This window comes from Vespa mandarinia, chromosome 12 (assembly GCF_050613455.1).
Source record: "Vespa mandarinia isolate Hongniang chromosome 12, ASM5061345v1, whole genome shotgun sequence".
Lineage (NCBI taxonomy): Eukaryota > Metazoa > Arthropoda > Insecta > Hymenoptera > Vespidae > Vespa > Vespa mandarinia.
Window position 1 is genome coordinate 5,600,001 of NC_140821.1, and position 19,390 is coordinate 5,619,390.

A 19,390-nucleotide genomic window follows, 5' to 3' on the forward strand; every position below is an offset into this window, starting at 1 on the left:
AAACAATGATTCATTACCATGTATCCATATTACCAATGGTAATAACTTATCAATGATATTACCAATGATAATAATTTATCAATGATAAGTAATAAGATATTCGTTATTAACTATGATTGAGTCCATTAAAATACAAAATTTAAGTATGTACTATGAAACTAGGAAACATTAAACTCTTGGATATAAACTAACAATAAATTTACAAGTTTTTATTATTTTATTTAAAAAATAAAACGATTTATAATTGTTAATAAGTAAATAAAGAATTATTAACAATTATCAATTGTTGCATAGCGCACTTTTTATCTTATATCATTATTTGCATTATTTAATATCTAATAAGAGATATCTTTTATTCGATTGCATATTACTTATAATCTCTAGATTTAATAAATAAAAATGCTATAAGTAAAATGCAATCTACTTATAACATTTTTATTTATACTATTCTATATTATTAATCTATCTTTATGTTTACAGTCATGTGTGACTATAATGACAATTAAGGTGTTAAAAAAAAAAAAATTGTTGAATGAATTTTAAACAACGTGAATACATAATTCGAGCATACATTTTTTGCTTCGTTTGTTTACAGGTTACCCCTTAAAAAAGTATTTTCCTTTGAACCAGAAGAACATCGTATGTATACCAATGCCCATAAAGCCGGTCACGAAGGCCAAGACTGCATCGCCATGTTCCCTGGATGCAGTTTCTCCCTCATCGACATGGCCCTCGGGAAATATAATGCACCGTCGGGCGACTATACTGACGTTACTAGCTACCATCCATCGCATCCGGTAATTCCGATTGGCCCGTCCGGAACTTATGCCACCGATGATGACCACGACGATGACGTTAGCGAGAATTGGACAAGATATAACATGAAATAAACTCTATCTCGGACAGGACGAGTTCTCGAAACTAGATGAGATTTTTTTTCTCATATATCTAATATAAGTACGTATGTGAAACTTTCAATATTATCAAACTCTATAACAGTTTGATTTTGTCTTTGACGTTTTAATCGAAAGATCAAGGTCGACATTATAAAAAAAATATTTCAAGAAAGAGACAAAAAATTAAGAAATTTAAAGAAAAGAAGAAAAAGGAAAGAGAGAAAGAGAGAGAGAGAGAGAGAGAGAGAGATAGAAGAGGGTAAATCTCTTAACTCTAGCAGTTAATCGGTGCTGCCGAGAACCCATCAATAAAGAAGCTCAAAATGAAAAGCAATTTTCGGGGACGTTTGAAGGAAATGGTTAAGTCAGAATTAATTTTCTACCCCTCCCGGTAAGTGACATCGGTATTCGTATCTTTTCTTAAATAAGAGGGTGTCTCCGACGAGGGATCGAAAGAAAAAAAAAAAGAAGAAAGAAGAAAAAGAATGAGGAATAGATTTTTGTCAAATGTAAGAAGGACAGACTGGCCTTGCCGATGTTCCTTCGTCTTCTTTCCCTTATCCTCTTTCCTCCCTTTTCAGTTTCTACGTTAGCTGCGTAACGTCGTGCGGTCAACGCGATAAGGGATGAAAAATCACTCGGCACGATTTGCGGACTTTCTTGGACAAAGATATGAAGATATTGAGATCTTTTTCCTTTCTCATTTCTATACGTAAAATGTCTTTCTTCGTATAATACGAACTATCTGCTTCCTCTCTTTCCCTCTCTCTCTCTCCCTCTCTCTCTCTCTCTCTGTCTCTTTCTCTTTTTCTTTCTCCCTTTGTAACTCATTTCAAAAACGAACAGACGACTTGTCGTAGAGAAAATTGATTTTCGACTTGTTCATTGTTATTTCGTGTTTGCCGAGCGTGCTTCTTCTGAAATAGGAACGTGACGATAGACTACCCAGCTGAGTCGATGAAAAATATACGAGAGTGAGATAATTGTCACATTGATTAATGAAGAAACTATGAATCAACGTAATTGAAATAATTAATATTTATATGCATGGTTACGTTGATATATAGTCATTTGTATTATAAAAAATAAAAATAAAAAAAGAATAAAAAACAAGAAAACATGAGGAAATAAATAAAAAAAAATTCACATTTATTTTTTACAAATTCATTAATCATAAACAAATATATATGCATTTACGTATTTCTAGGATCATTTCTCTCATTTCGGGAATTCAATCTGATAAATTCCATTTCTACATATATGATTTTACTATTGTCAAATCTGTAATAAAGAAGTATATTTTTATCTTTGTCTCTCATTCTCTTTTCATGTTCGTAAACAAGTACATTTTTTTTTTTATGGTGACTAAAATTCAGTAAGAGCTGAACAGATATCGATTCTACGGCGTTGGTGGCACCGCCCCAGTTCGCGGTGCAGGTCGGGCGTGGTGATGGTGCTGGTGGTGGTACTACTGCTGATAGTACTGCCGGTGGTATTAGTGTAGACCGCTTATAACAACCCTCTTTTCCATGACACCATCTGATTCTTGTACGATTAACCACAATTCTACTACCTGTCCTTAGATTAAAAAGAAATGATTATTATAATGGAAGAGAGAGAAAGAGAGAGAAAGAGAGAGAAAGAGATAAAGAAAAAGAAAGAGAGAGAGGAAGAAAATTGTAATTGATGATTAATGCATTATGAGATGGATTGATTTTCATCAACGTCAAAATGATAAATATTCATTTATGACAATATTTTGTAAAATGTTTTAAATAAACAATTTTAAAGACAAACATACAAGAATCTTGTAAGAATGTCAGAGATCGATCGAACATCGACTTAGTCCAATATACCGATCTCCTTTATGCGGTTAAACTTCTCCTCTTGAACTTTCTTCCGGATTGAGTCCAGTTACCCTCGCAACTTCTTTGACTGTGTCCGTTCGTAAACGTACTACTCGATGAAAATTCGATGGGAAGTTTCCACGAAGTATCATAGAAACGTGGAGAGAAAGAACGAAAGATAAGGAGGAGGTAAGGTAGTATTAGTGGAAGAAAAGGTAAGGGCGAACGAGTAAGAAAGAAAAACGATCACTCTATCGAAAAGAATGATCACACTTTACAGCTTCTGGTGAATAATTTTTCCTTACGAGCTTCTGATTTGTTACGAAGTGGTAAACACAAGTACAGCCTGGTGATTTTCATTCGATACCATATAATACATATATACGAAACGTAGTTGTAGGTAAAGGAAAAGGAAACATAAATAATGATATAAAACAATCTGGCAACAAATTTGAAATAAATGGAAATGTCAAGAATAATCGTAATAAAAGAAATATATATATATATATATATATATATATATATATATATATATATAATAAGTATATATGGCTAGAATAATTTATTTATTTTTATTTTTTAATTGCGGGAATAAATTCTTGGAAAACGTTTCTGTAAGAAGCAGAAAATACTCGACTATTGATACGAAAAGTATCGAACCTCCTTCTGCAATACTACTACTATTTCGAGAAATTGCTTCCCTTCGATTAATTTCATTTCGTGAGACGCGTACTGCCTTCTCTATAAGGAAGGAAAGAATGAGATAGAAGAGAGCCTTTCCGATTGCCTCGATGTCTTTTGCCGCCTTAGGTGATATCGTCGCTCGTTTTAAGTTTCGACGAAACAGAAGGAACCTTCTTTCTTTTTTTTTTTTTTATTCTTACCCGTGAATCCTTGGAAGAAGCTCTGCAATAACGACAGTAGTAACGGTCGAAAGAAGGTTGACCTAAGTAGAAAAAAAAAAGAAAGAAGAAGAGAAGCTTCAGGCTATAGGAGAAACGAAGAAACGAAGGAACGACGAAATAGACGAAGGAACGAACGAATGAACGAACGATATCTTTTCCTCGGCGAATTATACTTGACGCCATTTCGATTCTCCGCAGACGTCAGGATTTACCAAGATTACTCTTTATCGACGGTTCTAACGCTTGAAAAATTAAGCTTAAGTACGATCAAACGAAGGAATTTGTTTCGACATCTTCTTTCGCTTTTCTTCTATCTTTTCCTTCTTTTATTTATCATCTAGTAGAGTTAATTCGACTTTGATCAAACTCGTCAAGGTTCTTCATATAAAGATGGTAATACTTATATAAAAATGAATGAACACGAACGCCATATTGTACGAAGAAACGGAAAGAAATTGCAAGAAGTAAAGAAATATCAGTATATCGGAAAAATGATTATCTAAAAAAGTATATTCTCGATGTTGTGTAATAAATATTTAATTTGTACGATTTGAAAGAAAGAGATAATCGAAAAGTTAATAATTATATAAGGTTAGTAAAGTAAAAGTAAGAAAAAATGGAAAAATTGATTATCATAAAACAGAACAACGATAATTGTAAAAAAAAAAAGATTTATCTATTAAATCGTTATACATAATACGTATATCTTTCCAGAATTTATAAGACCAACCCCAAGAGCAAAGCGAGGTGAACGAGATGACGTCACGGTAGCTTTCACAGGTATAGAAATAATTCAGACTTTATATAGTGCCACGTATCAGTCGTTTGTGAATTCTAAGGGAGTTTACTACATGTGTAGGAGCGCGCGCAAGAGCCAACGTTACTTGCGAGAAAGTGCGTCCTATATTATGAAAGACGCGATGCGTTGGACGCGCTTACACTCACCTCCCATCCGATATTCATAGGGAATAGGATAGAAATTTGTTGGAAGGGAGACAAATTTTATCGTTCAAATGTAGATGCGTTTGAACGTTTATATAACGGGTGTTTCTCAAGCTCGAAGAAATTTTATGTGAAAGATTGTTGATATACTTTTTCTTTATTTTTTCTTTTCTTTTTTTTCTTTCTTCTTTTATTTCCTTTCTCTGTTTTTCTTCATAGTTTTTATATTTTTACATTTTTATATATAGCGAAAAAATTCTCTCGTTAAATAAACAAACACAAAGGTAAACAATTTCTCTGTCATATAATGAACATTTACGATATATTCTTTTAATCATGTGAAATGGGAAAAAAGGAATTTTTCTTTTTTGTTATATTCACTTTCACTAATTACTCTCACATACGCGATATCGTTAACATCATAATTATAATTATCATTTTATATTATATCATTATTATTTTATTATCATTACTGTTAAATATCATCATGTGTAATTCGGGTTACTACTAAAGACTTTTCTTATTCTCTTTTTTTGCCCTTTGATAGATCTTTGATAGACATATCCCATTTATCGATCTTATGACACAAAAAATAAACAAAATAAACAAAAATGACACAAAAAGTAAACTAACACGTACTAGAAACACGAGTCACATTTAATTATAAAACGAAATTCAAAGAAAGATTTTGTTTTATTATTTTCGGAAACGATATTTAAGTAAGTTCGTAATTTTACGTTTTAAATAAATTATAGAATATATAAATAAATAAAAGAAAATCTCTTTATATACAAGTTTACAGAATAAAAATTATATAGATATATAACATAATAATACAATTATTGTTAATCTTTCTATGATATTGGTAAAACTTCTTATCAATTACAAAGATTTATTATATCAAATAAAATCTGAAAATATAATATTTTCTGATTAAATGTTGACATTTTCGAACATGTTTGGATCTGTCGTAGACCTCACAACAAGGGAGAGAGAGAGAGAGAGAGAGAGAGAGAGAGAAAGAGAGGGAGAGAGAGAGAAAGAGGGAGAGAGAGAGAAAGAGAGAACTGATAGTTCCGCGCGATTTTTCCGCTATTCCATCTTTGGAGGAGAGAAAGCGAGAGAATAAAAGAAATATAGAAGCGAGATGATTCTTGCGTTTTCTCTTCCGTCACATCAAAAGAAGCATCGACGTAGTATGGTCCGTCTCACGTGACAGAGAGAGCGATGAAATGAAAAATTTTCTCTCTTTCTTTCTCTCATTCTCGTTTCCTTCCTTCCTTCTTATTTTTCCTTCGCTCTTGTGTAGTTGGTACGGTGCATCAATGGAGATCGATTTAAAGCGGAAAGAGAATGAGAAAGATAGAAGTAGATACCTAAGACGACGACGACGACGACGACGAGTCGAATGTCGAAAACGGATCAGATAGAAACCGGAGAGAAATCAGGGGATCTGCAGGGAAAATTCGAGGCGAACGAATCTAGGAAGAATCTACCGAAAGAGAATTTCAAATGGGGAACGCGTCCATCGGTATATCCTCCTCTTTTACTGCATCCTGAACCCTTCGAGGGCAACGTCATTTTCCTCGCTTTTTTCTTTGTTTTTTTTTTCTTTTTTCTTTCTCTTTTTTTTTTTTAAATTTCCTTCGGATCTCATCCGTTTTCTCTTTCTCTTCCTTTTCTCTACCAGCTTCCTTCTGTATCTTCTAGTTCTCGTACTGTCTTCATGGATTCTCGTGAGACTGAAAACTTGAAAAAGAATTATTTTCTTCATCCTTTATTCTTTTCTCCGATAATAGATATAACAAAAAACAAACTGATCATACAAAGAAATGTTTCTCGTTTAAGTCTAACTTTAAAATAATATAAAATAAATATTGTTATATATGTATATTTTTTTTTTTAAATAATTAACACATATATTGTTTGTACGTTATTCTTTAAACAAAAGATTAAACAAAAGATACTTATTTAATACATAATCTTAAAGAATTTATAATTTATCCAATGTTCCTTTTGTTAATATTTTTCTATTGACACAATTTGGGAAGGTCCTATTTCTTCCTATTTCTTCAATATTTTTTGATTTTTATAATTATTAAAAAAAGAAAAAAAACAATTAAAATTATTTTTTAAACTTAATCTCTAAAGATTAATTTACTACTTCTTTTCTAAATATTAAAAAAAATCTCTCTGTATAATATTTGCACCTTTGATCTTTAACTATATATCTATATATTTTCATCTTGAATTTTCACGAAAACAGGTAGAAAAAAAGAGAGAGAAAATTTCGTCTCAAAAAAAGCGAAATACTACCGAAGCTCTTTTCGAGTACACGATAAGGGACTCCTAAAGTCGAGTTACGTTGGAATGGCACTCGACCAAGAAAAAATAGGTAAAAGATCGATAAAACGTACATTTACGTTTGATATGAAGAGAGGTTTCATTTTTTTTTCTTTTTTTTTTTTTTGAACTTTTGAACTATGAACCATTGATCGCCGCGAATTAAAAGTGAGCAATACCTAGACGTTCGTACAACTAATTGGATGTACTTTAACTTTGTGGTATTGTATAAAGATTGATATCAATGATTGTTCAATATTTATACGATAGTCAAAGGGTAATTAAAAGGTAGAAATAAATTTTATTTAACCTATTAATAAGAGAGATTGGTGAATTCAAATTTATAAAATTTATTTTGATTGAAAATAAAATTGTATAAACGAAGACAGAAAGCTTGGTATATAATTAATAAATCGTAAAAAAATGATTTATCAAGAAGTTTAATGCGTTCTTAATAAGAGTAACCAAAAAAAGATTTACCTATGTAAGATAATACGGGATTAGAAAATAGAATCACAGAGAATCGTATCTGTGAATTTTTATGCGATCAAACGCGAGAGATTCGATCCAAAAATCCTTGACCATCTGGACAAGAAGAAAAGATCTTTGAGCAATTTTCGTTTCTTTGACCAATTTCGGCTGCTTGTAGAAAATCTTCAGGAAACGATGGATCCTCAGCGTGTTCTGGTCTATAGCGAAAAATAAAATATAATTAAATATATAATAACGAACGTTGAAAAGTTAAATATTTAATTGTAAAATATAAAATTACGTTAATAAAAGATGTAGAAGTTCTCCTATAAGTCCTTCGTCTATCAAAGGATCCACAACAGCCTCGCAAATACTTTTTTTTAAACATTCTCGTCCGTTCAATCCATTTCTGTAAAATTAATATTTTTTCATCGAAAAGAAAAATGTTGTTCTTAATTTGAACGAAGATATAGTATACCTTTGAAAATTTTGTTCCAACGTTTTAAAAAGAAGGTCCCTTCCATACCAATCAAGGTCTCTACGTCGTCGCGAAAATACGCGATTTTGCGAAAGATTGCTGAAGAACGTTGCGTTTTGCGGCAGAGCATATTGGAATTGAAAGTTTTGGCCATAAACCAAAATCCTTCCAGCGAGCTTGATCGGCACTGCAAATCCTACCACGAGCTACATTGCGAACACATCAATTTATGAAGAAGAAGAAGAAGAAGAAGAAGAGGAAAGAAGTATATTGCGCGAAATTCTGATCTCCATTGAAATTTCTCTCTTCAAACGGTCTATTTTTCTTTGTACATAATGTTACAAAAATAAAAGAATTTTATCTTTCTTATCTAATTTTTTCTATCATCATGCATCAAAAAATCTATAACTTCATTGATACTCATATAAGCTAGATTTTGTCTTTTGTCATTAAAAGAAATCGTATTTTATTTGCGAATAATTTGCAAAAATTACGTTATCCTAAAAAGTATATACGTAATATTTTTAGAATTTTTATTTTTATTTTATAAAACATTACTATCATTTAATTTCATCAATTACTCTTCATATAGATATACATATATATATATATATATATATATATATATATATATATATATGTATGTATATCTGTATACATACATTCACACATTCTATAAACAAATAAGATCTAACAATAGAAAAACAATTAGTAAATTGTTTAGATAATTATTTAGTGAATAGTCTAGAATTCCAGAAATATAAATACAGTTTAAAGAAGTTCTTGTTTTCCAATATATATAAAATATTATTGCAGTATACAAAAATTAGATTAAATTGTTTTGATTTATATCCGTGATAATACATACATCGGAAGATATAAGTGTATTGAAACAAACTAAATAAATTTCAATAAAAAACTTAATAAATATTTTGTATCTAATGAAAACTTTCATTCATGTCCTAATAATATTTTAACAAATATTGTTTATATCATTGTACGACCATAATATTGTAAAGAAACACAATAAAAGTATTTTGTTTTTTTCCTTTTATATATAGAAATTTTCTAATGTCCGTATTATGAATTGCGTCCGATTACTCCGAAATGTACGAATCGAGATTTTTAAATGTGTCTTTTATATTACTTCCGATTCATGAATTCTTTTGTTTGAACATAAGATTTTCTCAACGAAAGAAACAAAAAGAAAGTAAAGATTTTCATAAGATCTAAGTAACGTTCCGCGATAAAGATGAGAGTTGACCAATGGCAGCTAGGGATTGCGTCTATAAGAAACAAACCCGGAATTCATCTTAGAGAGTACATTCGCTCGTAAAACATTCGTATTCTCGAAGACTGATAAAATCTAGCCTACATATATGAGTACCAGTATAGACTTCTTAGAGTATGAAAGTGATAAATATATGAAGAGAATTAGATGAAGAAAGATGAAATTCTTTTATTTGTAACATCACGTATAAAGAAGTATATATCATTTTCACAAACCTTTTAGAATATGAAAGAGATAAAGATGAAGAAAATTATATTACATTGCATACAAAGGAAAATATATCATTTACTTAAACCTTTTAAAATATGAAAGAAATAAAAATAAAGAAAATTAGATAGATAGAGAATATAAATGAATCAACCATATGGGATTTATCTTCTCTTTCTCTATCTATTTTTTTTCTTCTTTTCGTTGCAAACGAAACATTCTAAATTCTGCGAAAAAGTCGCATAAAAGTGGTCAAACGATAAGAATGAGCGATTGAAGAGAGGAGGAAAGTGAAATTACGCTGTCTCATGTAGTTTTTTTTTCTTCCATTTTTGTGAGAAATTTCACCATTCTTGACATTGCACGGTGGTCTTCGTATTTCAACTTTTGGAATACCACTTAGTCTCTCTCCCTTCTCTCACTATTCGTTCCCGTAATTCCCAAGATATTACGTTGTTCTTAAACTTTTTCCTTCTTTCACGTCTGTATCAACCAGCTCCCCCGTCCGGCTACTACCATCCTTCCCCATTTTGTTTTTGTTTTTCTTTTAAGTCTTTCTCCTTCTTTCCTATTATTTCTCCTCCTCTACCCCTTTCTACATTCTCCATTTTCTCTGTCACTTTCTTTCCAAGTTATCTACTTTTTTTGGTTTCTCTCCTTTCGATTTCCTCTATACACTTTCTTTACAATTTTACATCTTCATATTATTTTCGATCCCATGTATATTGGTTTTTAAATATAGATTGTGACCATAAGATAATATCGATTGATTCTTATTCGATATTAAATATTGAATTGTAAATCAATAAATAATATCGAAATTTTCAATAAAAAAAGATACTTAATACATTGTTGTTTATATAAATATAAATGTTAAACATTTCTATGATATTTATTAACTAACCTAATAATTTTGACGTAAAATAATTATACATTTTACGTTAGAGACGACAATCAGTATAATTAAACTGTATATATTATCAGCATTTATTCGAAGAATAAGAATCATACTTTTCTATGATGTTTATTCTGCATTGCTTTATGATGTACCAACTGATGTTATCTTTTCAGGATGAACAGTGTACTCCGTTATGATCTATTCAGCTACATATAACGTTGTAATTGTTATCGCAAGATATTTATCTATTCTAAAGAGAAAAAGGAAAAAGAAAACGAGAAAAGCAAATAACAAATATTTTACGGCTCGTTTACTGTATTAGTCTTTTATTTTTATTTATTTTTTTTTTTTCCATTTTTTTTTAGTTTCTAATTTCTTTCTCTCAATTCTCTCAACACAATTTTCTTAACAATTATTTGTAGAAATAGGAAATTTGAATAGTGCAAAATAAAATTAAGAAAGTGTTAACGAGTCCAACGATACAAATTACAAAACTAACAATATGTTAAAGTGTATGAATTAATATATTAACAATTGTTAAAAAATATCGAATGTCCAAAATAATTCATCTGTATCGTAAAATTGTATAAAATAGTATCGTGCAGTGTAAATAGTAAGGTATGTTGTATCGAGTTTCACGCGCGCATATAAAGTTAGACCGTATCGGATATATACCGGGTGAGTCATATAAAATAGGAAACATCCGAATTATTTTTGACAATAAAAAACAATCTCTCCAGAAGAATGTTTGATTTAAAGAGATTAATATATAAAATAAAAGTTAAAACTTTTACCCGAAGATTATAGTTTTGAAAATATTTATAAAGGTCATTGATATTTTTTTAAATAGAATTTGATTTTCTTGTTTTTTCTTTGTTATAGAAAAATTCAATAGCAAATCAAGGAAAATTCCAAATATCCTTTTATCATTGTGATCATTTATGCATATATTTAATAATAAATCTACATATCTACGTTAATATATACGTGGTATTAATGATTTTACAGAGACTGTTTTCATCACTATTACGTAAAACACCCTATCGATTTTTCGAATCAGCACGAACTGTATTACAATAATACCTTTCGCCATTCTTAGCTTTCTCTTTCTATTTCCCCACTTTTCCACCCTTCCTGGAAGATATTCGCGCGAAAATCGCACAGCGTGCACCATTTTCGTTACGTTCGACTACCGACTTGCACCCGTGTGGAATTTAAATTTTCCTAGAGAGAAGGAAGTAGAAAGAGGAGGAGGTTACACGGAGGCGTGGTATTCTCGAAGGAATCGTAAGATAAATGGTAGGAAACTCGCTTTTACAGCAATGCTCGCACCTTCCGAAATTGACTATTGACCGTTCGGTCATTTGGTCATTTACTTTCTTGAAATTTCTTCAATTTGCAAATTTTCTGATAAAACTTTTTATTAAAATATATAATTTTTCAATAATTACCAATTGAACGTTCGACCATTTGATCTTTTATTTTCTTGAAATTTCTTCAATTTACATATTCTTTAATAAAACTTTTTATTAAAATAATATATCATTTTTTCAATAGTTACTAATATATTTAATGTCGTATCAATAATATAATGCTTAGACATTTTTATTTACTTTGTTCAAATATAAGTTTTTATATTTATTAATTGAATAAATTAACAAAAAAGAAATAGAGAAAAAAGTTTCAGAATCCAATTAAATTATGATTTTATAATAATATCAAATTAGTTATTCATTCGAAGTACAGGTCATTAGGTTTTATTAGCAAAGAATTTTCTAATTCGTTTATTCAAATAATAATTTTGTTTCTTCATAATTCTTAATTTTTGATTTACAATAAACAATTATATTTTTTACTTCGTGTAATACTTTTATCTGAAAAAAAAAATGATTAGATATACGTATCTACGAAAACGACTTTCTAGGTGAAAAGAAAAATGTTCATAGAAATTTTTTAAATTTCGTAAGATAAAACGTTAGTAACATTCTTTTTATACATACGCTAACGTCATATAAACGAGTGTACGTACATACTACGAATCTACGTGTTCTCTTCTTCGCGTTTAGCCGCTTTTAGAGGATAAACTTTCAAATATTTGCAATACTCGGTAAGCGAGCACAGAACGCGTCGTGCAGCCGAATTACGATGCAAACAATCAATGTCAATTTCTTTCCTTTTTTTATTATACTTTGGCAAACTACACTCGCCGTCGTTCCATGCCATGCGCGCATTGACCCGAATACATCGTGTTTGCTCTCTTACCGTACTTCCGGAAGCAGCAATCAAGCAGCCCGAACTAATGTAAACGACCGACGCGCACAACTTCGACTTTTCCATCTTTTCTTTTCTTTTTTTTCCTATCTCTCTCTTTCTCTCTCTTTCTGTTTCTCTGACGAAAATTCGACCTCGCCAAGACTGTTTCGTAAATTTTTCTCCCCTTCGTTTACCTTCTTGTTTTGAAAGGATTACATAGCGAAAGGAGGTTAATGAGATCGGTCGGAACGTTATGATTATTTATTTTAATAAATTTTAATTGTAACGAACTGAATTGAACATCTTTGTATGACTTTATTATGTATACATGTATATAAAAAGAATAAAATAAAATAAATAACACGAAACCAAACTAAATAGAATATTTTCATATTGGCACAGTCTTTTGCAATTACATTGATATTAACTTTGAATAATAATTTTTCATTTTAAAATGACATCTTGCAAGAATTTGTTTCTTTTTCTTTTGTTAAGTAACAGTTAAACAATAATAACGAATAGAATAAGATCGTATAATTCTTAAAAAGTATTATTTATCAATTATTAATTGTTATTTATTATTCGTTATCCATTTTCTAAAGAGGCATTATTCATTATTCATTTTTATCAACGCAAAAATTTATTACAATTTCACAATGCAAATAATTCTTAGAAGCTATCATATTGTTCTAACTCTGACATCGATAATAAAGATACAATGATCCTACTACGATAACTCAATATACACATGTATTATATCTAATAGAGATTGCTTTGTTTAGTACCCCTCCATTCGGCTCAATCCTCTTTTAAATAGTTTCTCTATTTTCTACAAATTCACTTAATTCGACGAGATACGAAATTGAAAATGAAAAGCGTAACACTGTTCTAAAACTTGTTAAGTTTCGCATGCGATCAAAGGATTCCAACAGAGAACGTTGATTCAAAGTTAAGTATAATAGTTTTGTAGATGTTACATGAAATTTGTACACGGATATATCTCCTTGTGAGAATTTAACATAAATTGTTCTGCATGTGAAGTTTACTCGGGTAAAACTAAACACCGATAGAAGTACTTACTGGTTTGTGTCTGAAATATTATTGCGCTTGATCAAGCTAGTTTAAACCTTGTTCAACGAGATCACTCCTCCTCTCTTTCTCTCTCCCTCTCTCTTTCTCTCTCTCTTTCTTTCTTTCTCTCCCTCTCGCTTGTTCTCTTTCTCTCTTTCTCTTTCTCTCTTTCTCTTTTTCTGTTTCACGAAAGAAACTCGTTCAAAGTAGCACTCGTCCTACTTTATATTTAGGTTTATCGTTAAGGTAACAGCCCGGAACGAACAGACGAATAACGTGTTATTTCAATCTATTCGTTTGGAATTAATATAGAAAGAAAATGTTGCGTTAGGTTGATACGAAAGTAAATTTGTCCCATTAAACCCATTTCCGTGTTACGCCAAATTAAGATCAAATCTGATCGAAAGTAATAATGAATTTAAAAAAAATATTACGTTTACGATAATAAATGAAAAAGAGAGATACAGAAGGAGAGAGAGAAAGAGAAAGAGAGAGAGAGAGAGAGAGAGAGAGAGAGAGAGAGAAGTAATAAAACGATATTGTTGCATCAAGATATGTAAATCATAAAATACATTTTCATTATCGCACACGTACACATGCAAACACACATAAATCGCTATATATTTGATTATTTTTTATTTAAATAGCAATCGCTCGTGTAATCTATCTATCCATTTTAAGCGCTCTCCAGGTAACGTTTCATGCATCCTTCCTATTATTATCGAGCCACATTATTCGAGTCTCCTGGAATATTAGCAAAATGATTGATCGCGTGTTTACCCGATGAAACATTGAAGTAGCATTTGGAATCCATTTTAAACATCAACCTACTATTGCACGAGCGAAACACAGTGGACGAAAGCATCGATCATATTTTATGTAACACGAAAACGGTCTATCAAGCGGAAATTTCATGACGGATCTTTCTCTCTCCTGTTATCTTTTCGTATCAACGAAAAGTGTACGCACTATCCCCCGATATATCATTCTCGCGCTTTCTTTTATCTTTGGTATGAAAAGAATAGAAAGAATGAAAAAAAAAAGAACAGGAAGAAGAGAAATAAATCGCGCTAATCCATAAACGAAACGGACGAAGTGCGTTTTTCAAACGAGCGCTCCTTGAAGAGCGAAAAGAGCTCTTTCATCATAACGAATAGAAATAGACGTGAAAAGAAAAGAAAGAGAGAGAGAGAGAGAGAGAGAGAATGAGAGAAAGAGAGGTATAATCTCGCGAGGGAGTTGAGAATCGACGTTACATTTTCACAGCCATTAATTTCCACGATGTTTCCCACTAACACGATAATAGAAAGCTTAATAAGAGGAATATTCATGATAGTAAGCTTAAAATTTTAGTGGTCTCTACATTGAAAAGAATTTTCATGCAAACGATATTGGTCATTTTCATCGATCGATTGATCTACCGAATCGATGAGAATAATAAAAAGTCAAATCGATAGAATAAAGACGGATAAGCGATCATAGAAATGTTAAAAATTATGAAATTTCGCGGATACGTATAGAATGTTATTTTAAGTAAAATGCTATTTTTTTGCTGCCATTTTTTAGACGATAATATTTCTATTCGTTTTTTTTTATTCTATTGTTTTAAAACGATGACGTATACCTATATATGCAATAGTATTTTTAAGATAAATGTTTATAAATACTTTTAATCTAGTCCTATTTAATTTACAAAAATATTCCTTACTCTCTCAGGAAGTTCAATTATTTTTTAAATTTCTAAATTCGGTACTCTGTTAGATGAGTTTGTAAAAATCGATCATTGAAACGATTTTTGTTTTTACTTGAACTAAAAAAAAAAAAGAAAAAATGAATAAAAAAGTCATAGATATTACCGGCTAGTAGGAAACGAAAGCAGAGTTTTACTTTAACGAAGAACTTAACAGAGTTTACTCGATTATACGACGTAATATCGAGTTATATTTATATGGAAAACTACGAGGAAAATTAAATTTCATATCCCGCTCTTCTCTCGACGTCTCGCGCTCTTTTCATAATTCGCCTTTGCTATGAGAAGAGGTTAAAAGACAAAACGAAAAGATAGATAGACAGAATAAGAGAGAGAAAGAGAGAAAGAGAGAGAGAGAAAGAATATTGACGTTGTAATTCAATCTCTCTCTCTCTCTCTCTCTCTATTCCTTTTTCAGATTAATAGCAAAATAAATTTCGAACGTTTAATCGAATATTTGACCAATGAAAAAAAAAAAGAAAAAAAAAAAAATTCTGTAATAATTATATTTATTATTTCTTGATTGAATAAAATAACCTACCTTTATCGTACCACCAAAAGGATAAAGAAGTGGAGGCGAATAAAAAGCGTTTCTTTTTTCTCTTAAGTCTCTATCGATTTGACTGGATGATATTCCAAGAAGACTGGCCAAAACGAAGAAAAAGAAGAGTAGACTAACGGTCATCTCGGATCACTAAACACAAAGTTTAAACATAAAATCAAAAAAAGAAAGGAAAGAGAAAGAAGAAAAAATGATATTCGTTAGCCACGACCCATATACGTCGAGTCGCTTCGTAACGTTAAACGAAAATAATAATAATGATAACAATATTGGCGATATATGTATATAAATATCTTTTATATAATATATAGAATCTTCTATATATGTACGTATATCCGTTCGCGTTCAATGATACGGCAAATGTTTCACATAATGCTTAAAGTTATTTCACGCACGCGAAACTGTAACAAAAAGAGAAACAATAAAATGAAATTATTGTAAATCTCGAAGTGAGAGTAATATCGTTTCGATAAACATTAGATCGATATGATATGAACGAATAAATAAAAAAAGATAAAGATGAAATAAGACATATGTAGTTATGTATCTACGTATGTAATACGAATTGAACAAAGTCCTAAGGAAAAATAAAACAGTAAACAAAAAATAACTTGTTGGCATCGAGCTAAACATAGAAGAAGACTGCTGGACAAATAAACAAAGTTAGCAACTCTTCAAAAATTCTTGAAACTGTGGGAAAGAAAGAGTAATGAGAAGGAACGATAAGAGAGAAGGAGAGAGAAATAGTGAGAGAGGAGAGAGAGAGAGAGAGAGAAAAAATAAAAAAAAAGGCATCGGAGATATTCCGATCGAGGAGTTTTCGAGTGAAAAGACTTGCAACACTCGTCGAAAGTTTTCTTTCTCGAACGAAACGGTGAAAGTTTAAGAGACGTGGTGGTTAGAGATGAAGGAGAGGGGCTTGGGGATGGGCGATGGAGGGAGACGTTTTATGAAAATCACGCGGAAAGCGATGGTTTTCTTATTTTCAACCGGAAAAGCCGAGCGAACGAATTCTCATATAGATGTATCTCGAACGCTCGAGCACAGGTTTTTAAATATAGGTGCACACCTTTATCAAGGGTGCAATTTATAGCAACTTTTATAGTAATCTACCTCTTATGACTCACATAAGTATCGCGTTACCTTCCATGCTTTTCGACTTGCATATAATAACCTCTCGCAAAAGAAAAGAGAGTTCGAACGAGTTAAAGACTGCCAATAAATAACTTCAATTATTTTTTCATAGTTAAGAAACACTTTCCTCTCTTTTTCCTTTTACTTTTTCATAAGTAGTTTCAAAATTTTTTGCTCGTAAAGATTCGTTAAATTCTTACATATCTCTTTTTAACGTTCAACTCGTATATCTTTATACAGTTGCCCTCAAGATATAAGCGTAATTTAATGTCAAATTACATGGTTTTTTTTTTTTCTTTATTTGATACATATATTATATTGAATATTATCTATAATTTTAAAATCTTCAAATCTTTTTATTTATTTTAGAAAAGTTTTTGATCTTATCATTACTTATATTTTTAATCCAAGATGAACTTTTATAATTTCATATACATATTTTATATATTTCTTAAGATATCTTGTGAGAATTCCGATAAAAAGATTATATAAGTTTCTCTTCTTCTTTCTCTTTACAGGCGTTAAGAACTATCAGCCAATTTGTAATTACGAAGTAATTTAATTTTGACAGTTCCCATAACTCAGTATAGTAATTTCACTAGTAGCAGTACGTTTCAACGTAGAAGCTGATAAACGAAGATCGGTCGAACGTCGGCAGTACCAAAGTATCTTTTCTTAGGTACGCGAGACAGACTTCGTTTTCCATTAGGCGCAAGCATAGAAGCTATGGCAAGAGTAGAATCGCTCGGTCAGCGACTCGACACCTGCGATAAATTGTGGTCTGTACGTTCTGCAGAGTTTCAAGACCCGCTCGAATGCCCCTGTAACGTCTGTTACCAAAACGTAACCACTAAAGTGATCTTAAGATTCAACTTGGCTATTACGAAAAAATATCAATATTAATGGCCCAAGAAAATCGATATCTAGAACATTCTGTAGGCATCTCTTACTCGTAATATCTAACCCAATAAATATTAAACATGAATTTCAAAACATTTCAAAATGATTCATTCGAATTGATCGCGATCGAAATTTTCCAATAACAATAACGACGTATTGGAAAAAATTAGAATTAATCTATTACCCTTTTCTTTTCTTTTTCTTCTTTTTTTTTCTTTTTTTTTTCTTTTTCTTTTTTACCTATTCTATAGAGATTGACATTAATTCAAGACAATCAATGTAATTTCAAACTAATTCGAACGAATACGAAACGAGAGAAACGAAGCTGCGTAAAAACGCACTTAAATCGAATTTACCTTTTAATCGGGAGTAAGATTAGCGGCGGAACGAGAACGGTCTTTGAATAATTACGTTCCGTACAAAAGCTAAGGAATAATTTCTTGAATGTTCGCGAACGAATCAGGGATAGTTATTGTTCTTATTCCTTTCAACCTCACTTCGAGTGTTCTTCCTCATCTTCTCTTCTTTCTCCCCTCGTAATCACCGTTTCGTCCGTTCTCGTCTAATTGTCATTAACTTTTCCGGATGAGTATACTCTCAACGAGGCGTCTCCTACTCCCTGCAGAGTTCGTGAGACAGAAAGAAAGAGAAAGAGAAAGAGAGAGAGAGAGAGAGAGAGAGAGAGAGAGAGAGAGAGAGAGAGAGAGAGAGAGTATGTGTGTATAAGCAAGTTCGAAACAAGAGGTTTTCCACGTCGAGTTTCAAGAGAAAGATAGATAGATAGAAAGAGAAAGAGAAGAGGAACAAAGCATGGGCGGCGACAACTTTCAAATTTTCGATACACGTTCTTTGAAAAGCCTACAACGAGAAGGTAGGGGAAAGAGGAAAAGTAGAAGATGGAGGATCGTTCGTTAGTCTCGAGATAGTTCGATGGTTCCTTTTCATTCTCGAGAAGCGAAAGTTTACACGTAGCTTTTATTATTCAATAGAAAATTCGATATTATAACTATATCAAAAAAGAGAAAAAAAAGAGAGAGAGAGAGAGAGAATATTGTTTAATTTCCCAGCTGAAGGAAAATAAACAGCATAGATAATAGCTTTATACGTTTAAATAATCTTTAAAATTTATCACTTAAACTTTATCTTTTTTATATGAACCGTAATAAATATAATAATATAAGTTTGATGATAGCGAATAAAAAAAAAATTTCAATATATAATACATTTTACTCTTCTTCTTCTGTTTGAATAATCAATAAAAAAAAAAAAAGAAAAAAAAAGGATAAAAATAAAAATTCTAACGTTGAGTTAAACTAATGTCAAGTTATACGTTACTATTATTGACCACTCTTATATCAAAACCAACCCATGCGATCGTGCGTGACCGTTCAGACTTCATCATCAATATGAAAGAAGACAGAAAGAAAGAGAAAGAAAGAAAG

The 19,390-nt window shown here is 31.0% G+C and overlaps 2 protein-coding genes across 5 annotated transcripts in view; one reads left to right on the forward strand and one right to left on the reverse strand.

The window, feature by feature from the left end:
• The window catches only part of LOC118449571 (uncharacterized), a 13,920-nt gene extending 11,911 nt beyond the window's left edge, over positions 1–2,009 (forward strand). For all 3 annotated transcript variants that reach the window (XM_035884331.2, XM_085660552.1, XM_035884332.2), the window contains exon 5: positions 596–2,009. In XM_035884331.2, the coding sequence (XP_035740224.1) occupies positions 596–890 (295 nt within the window). In that variant the 3' untranslated portion in view covers positions 891–2,009. The remainder of the gene's footprint in view (positions 1–595) is intronic.
• A 4,236-nt stretch (positions 2,010–6,245) lies between these two features.
• On the reverse strand, positions 6,246–16,037 carry LOC118449590 (uncharacterized). Of its 2 annotated transcripts, XR_014982811.1 has the most exons (5): positions 15,894–16,037; positions 7,883–8,088; positions 7,706–7,813; positions 7,414–7,622; positions 6,246–6,339 (listed from the first exon to the last, which is right to left on the reverse strand). XR_014982811.1 is itself a non-coding variant. In XM_035884357.2 (4 exons), the coding sequence occupies exons 1-4, from the start codon at positions 16,035–16,037 to the stop codon at positions 7,481–7,483; spliced, it is 600 nt and encodes a 199-aa protein (XP_035740250.1). In that variant the 3' UTR covers positions 7,334–7,480. The 2 variants fall into 2 exon arrangements, 1 of the variants encoding a protein (XP_035740250.1); XM_035884357.2 differs by lacking the exon at positions 6,246–6,339 and having other exon boundaries at positions 7,334–7,622.
• Between the last annotated feature and the right edge of the window lie 3,353 nt (positions 16,038–19,390).

What these genes read in the sequence shown, in the direction of transcription:
- LOC118449590 (XM_035884357.2), bottom strand. Translation starts at nt 16,037, where the DNA reads ATGACCGTTAGTCTACTCTTCTTTTTCTTCGTTTTGGCCAGTCTTCTT. An exon ending in CTTTTGGTGGTACGATAAAG is followed by an intron (nt 8,089 to 15,893) that starts GTAGGTTATTTT and finishes TTCGCAATGTAG; the next exon opens with CTCGTGGTAGGATTTGCAGT. An exon ending in CTTCTACATCTTTTATTAAC is followed by an intron (nt 7,623 to 7,705) that starts GTAATTTTATAT and finishes TTTTCGCTATAG; the next exon opens with ACCAGAACACGCTGAGGATC.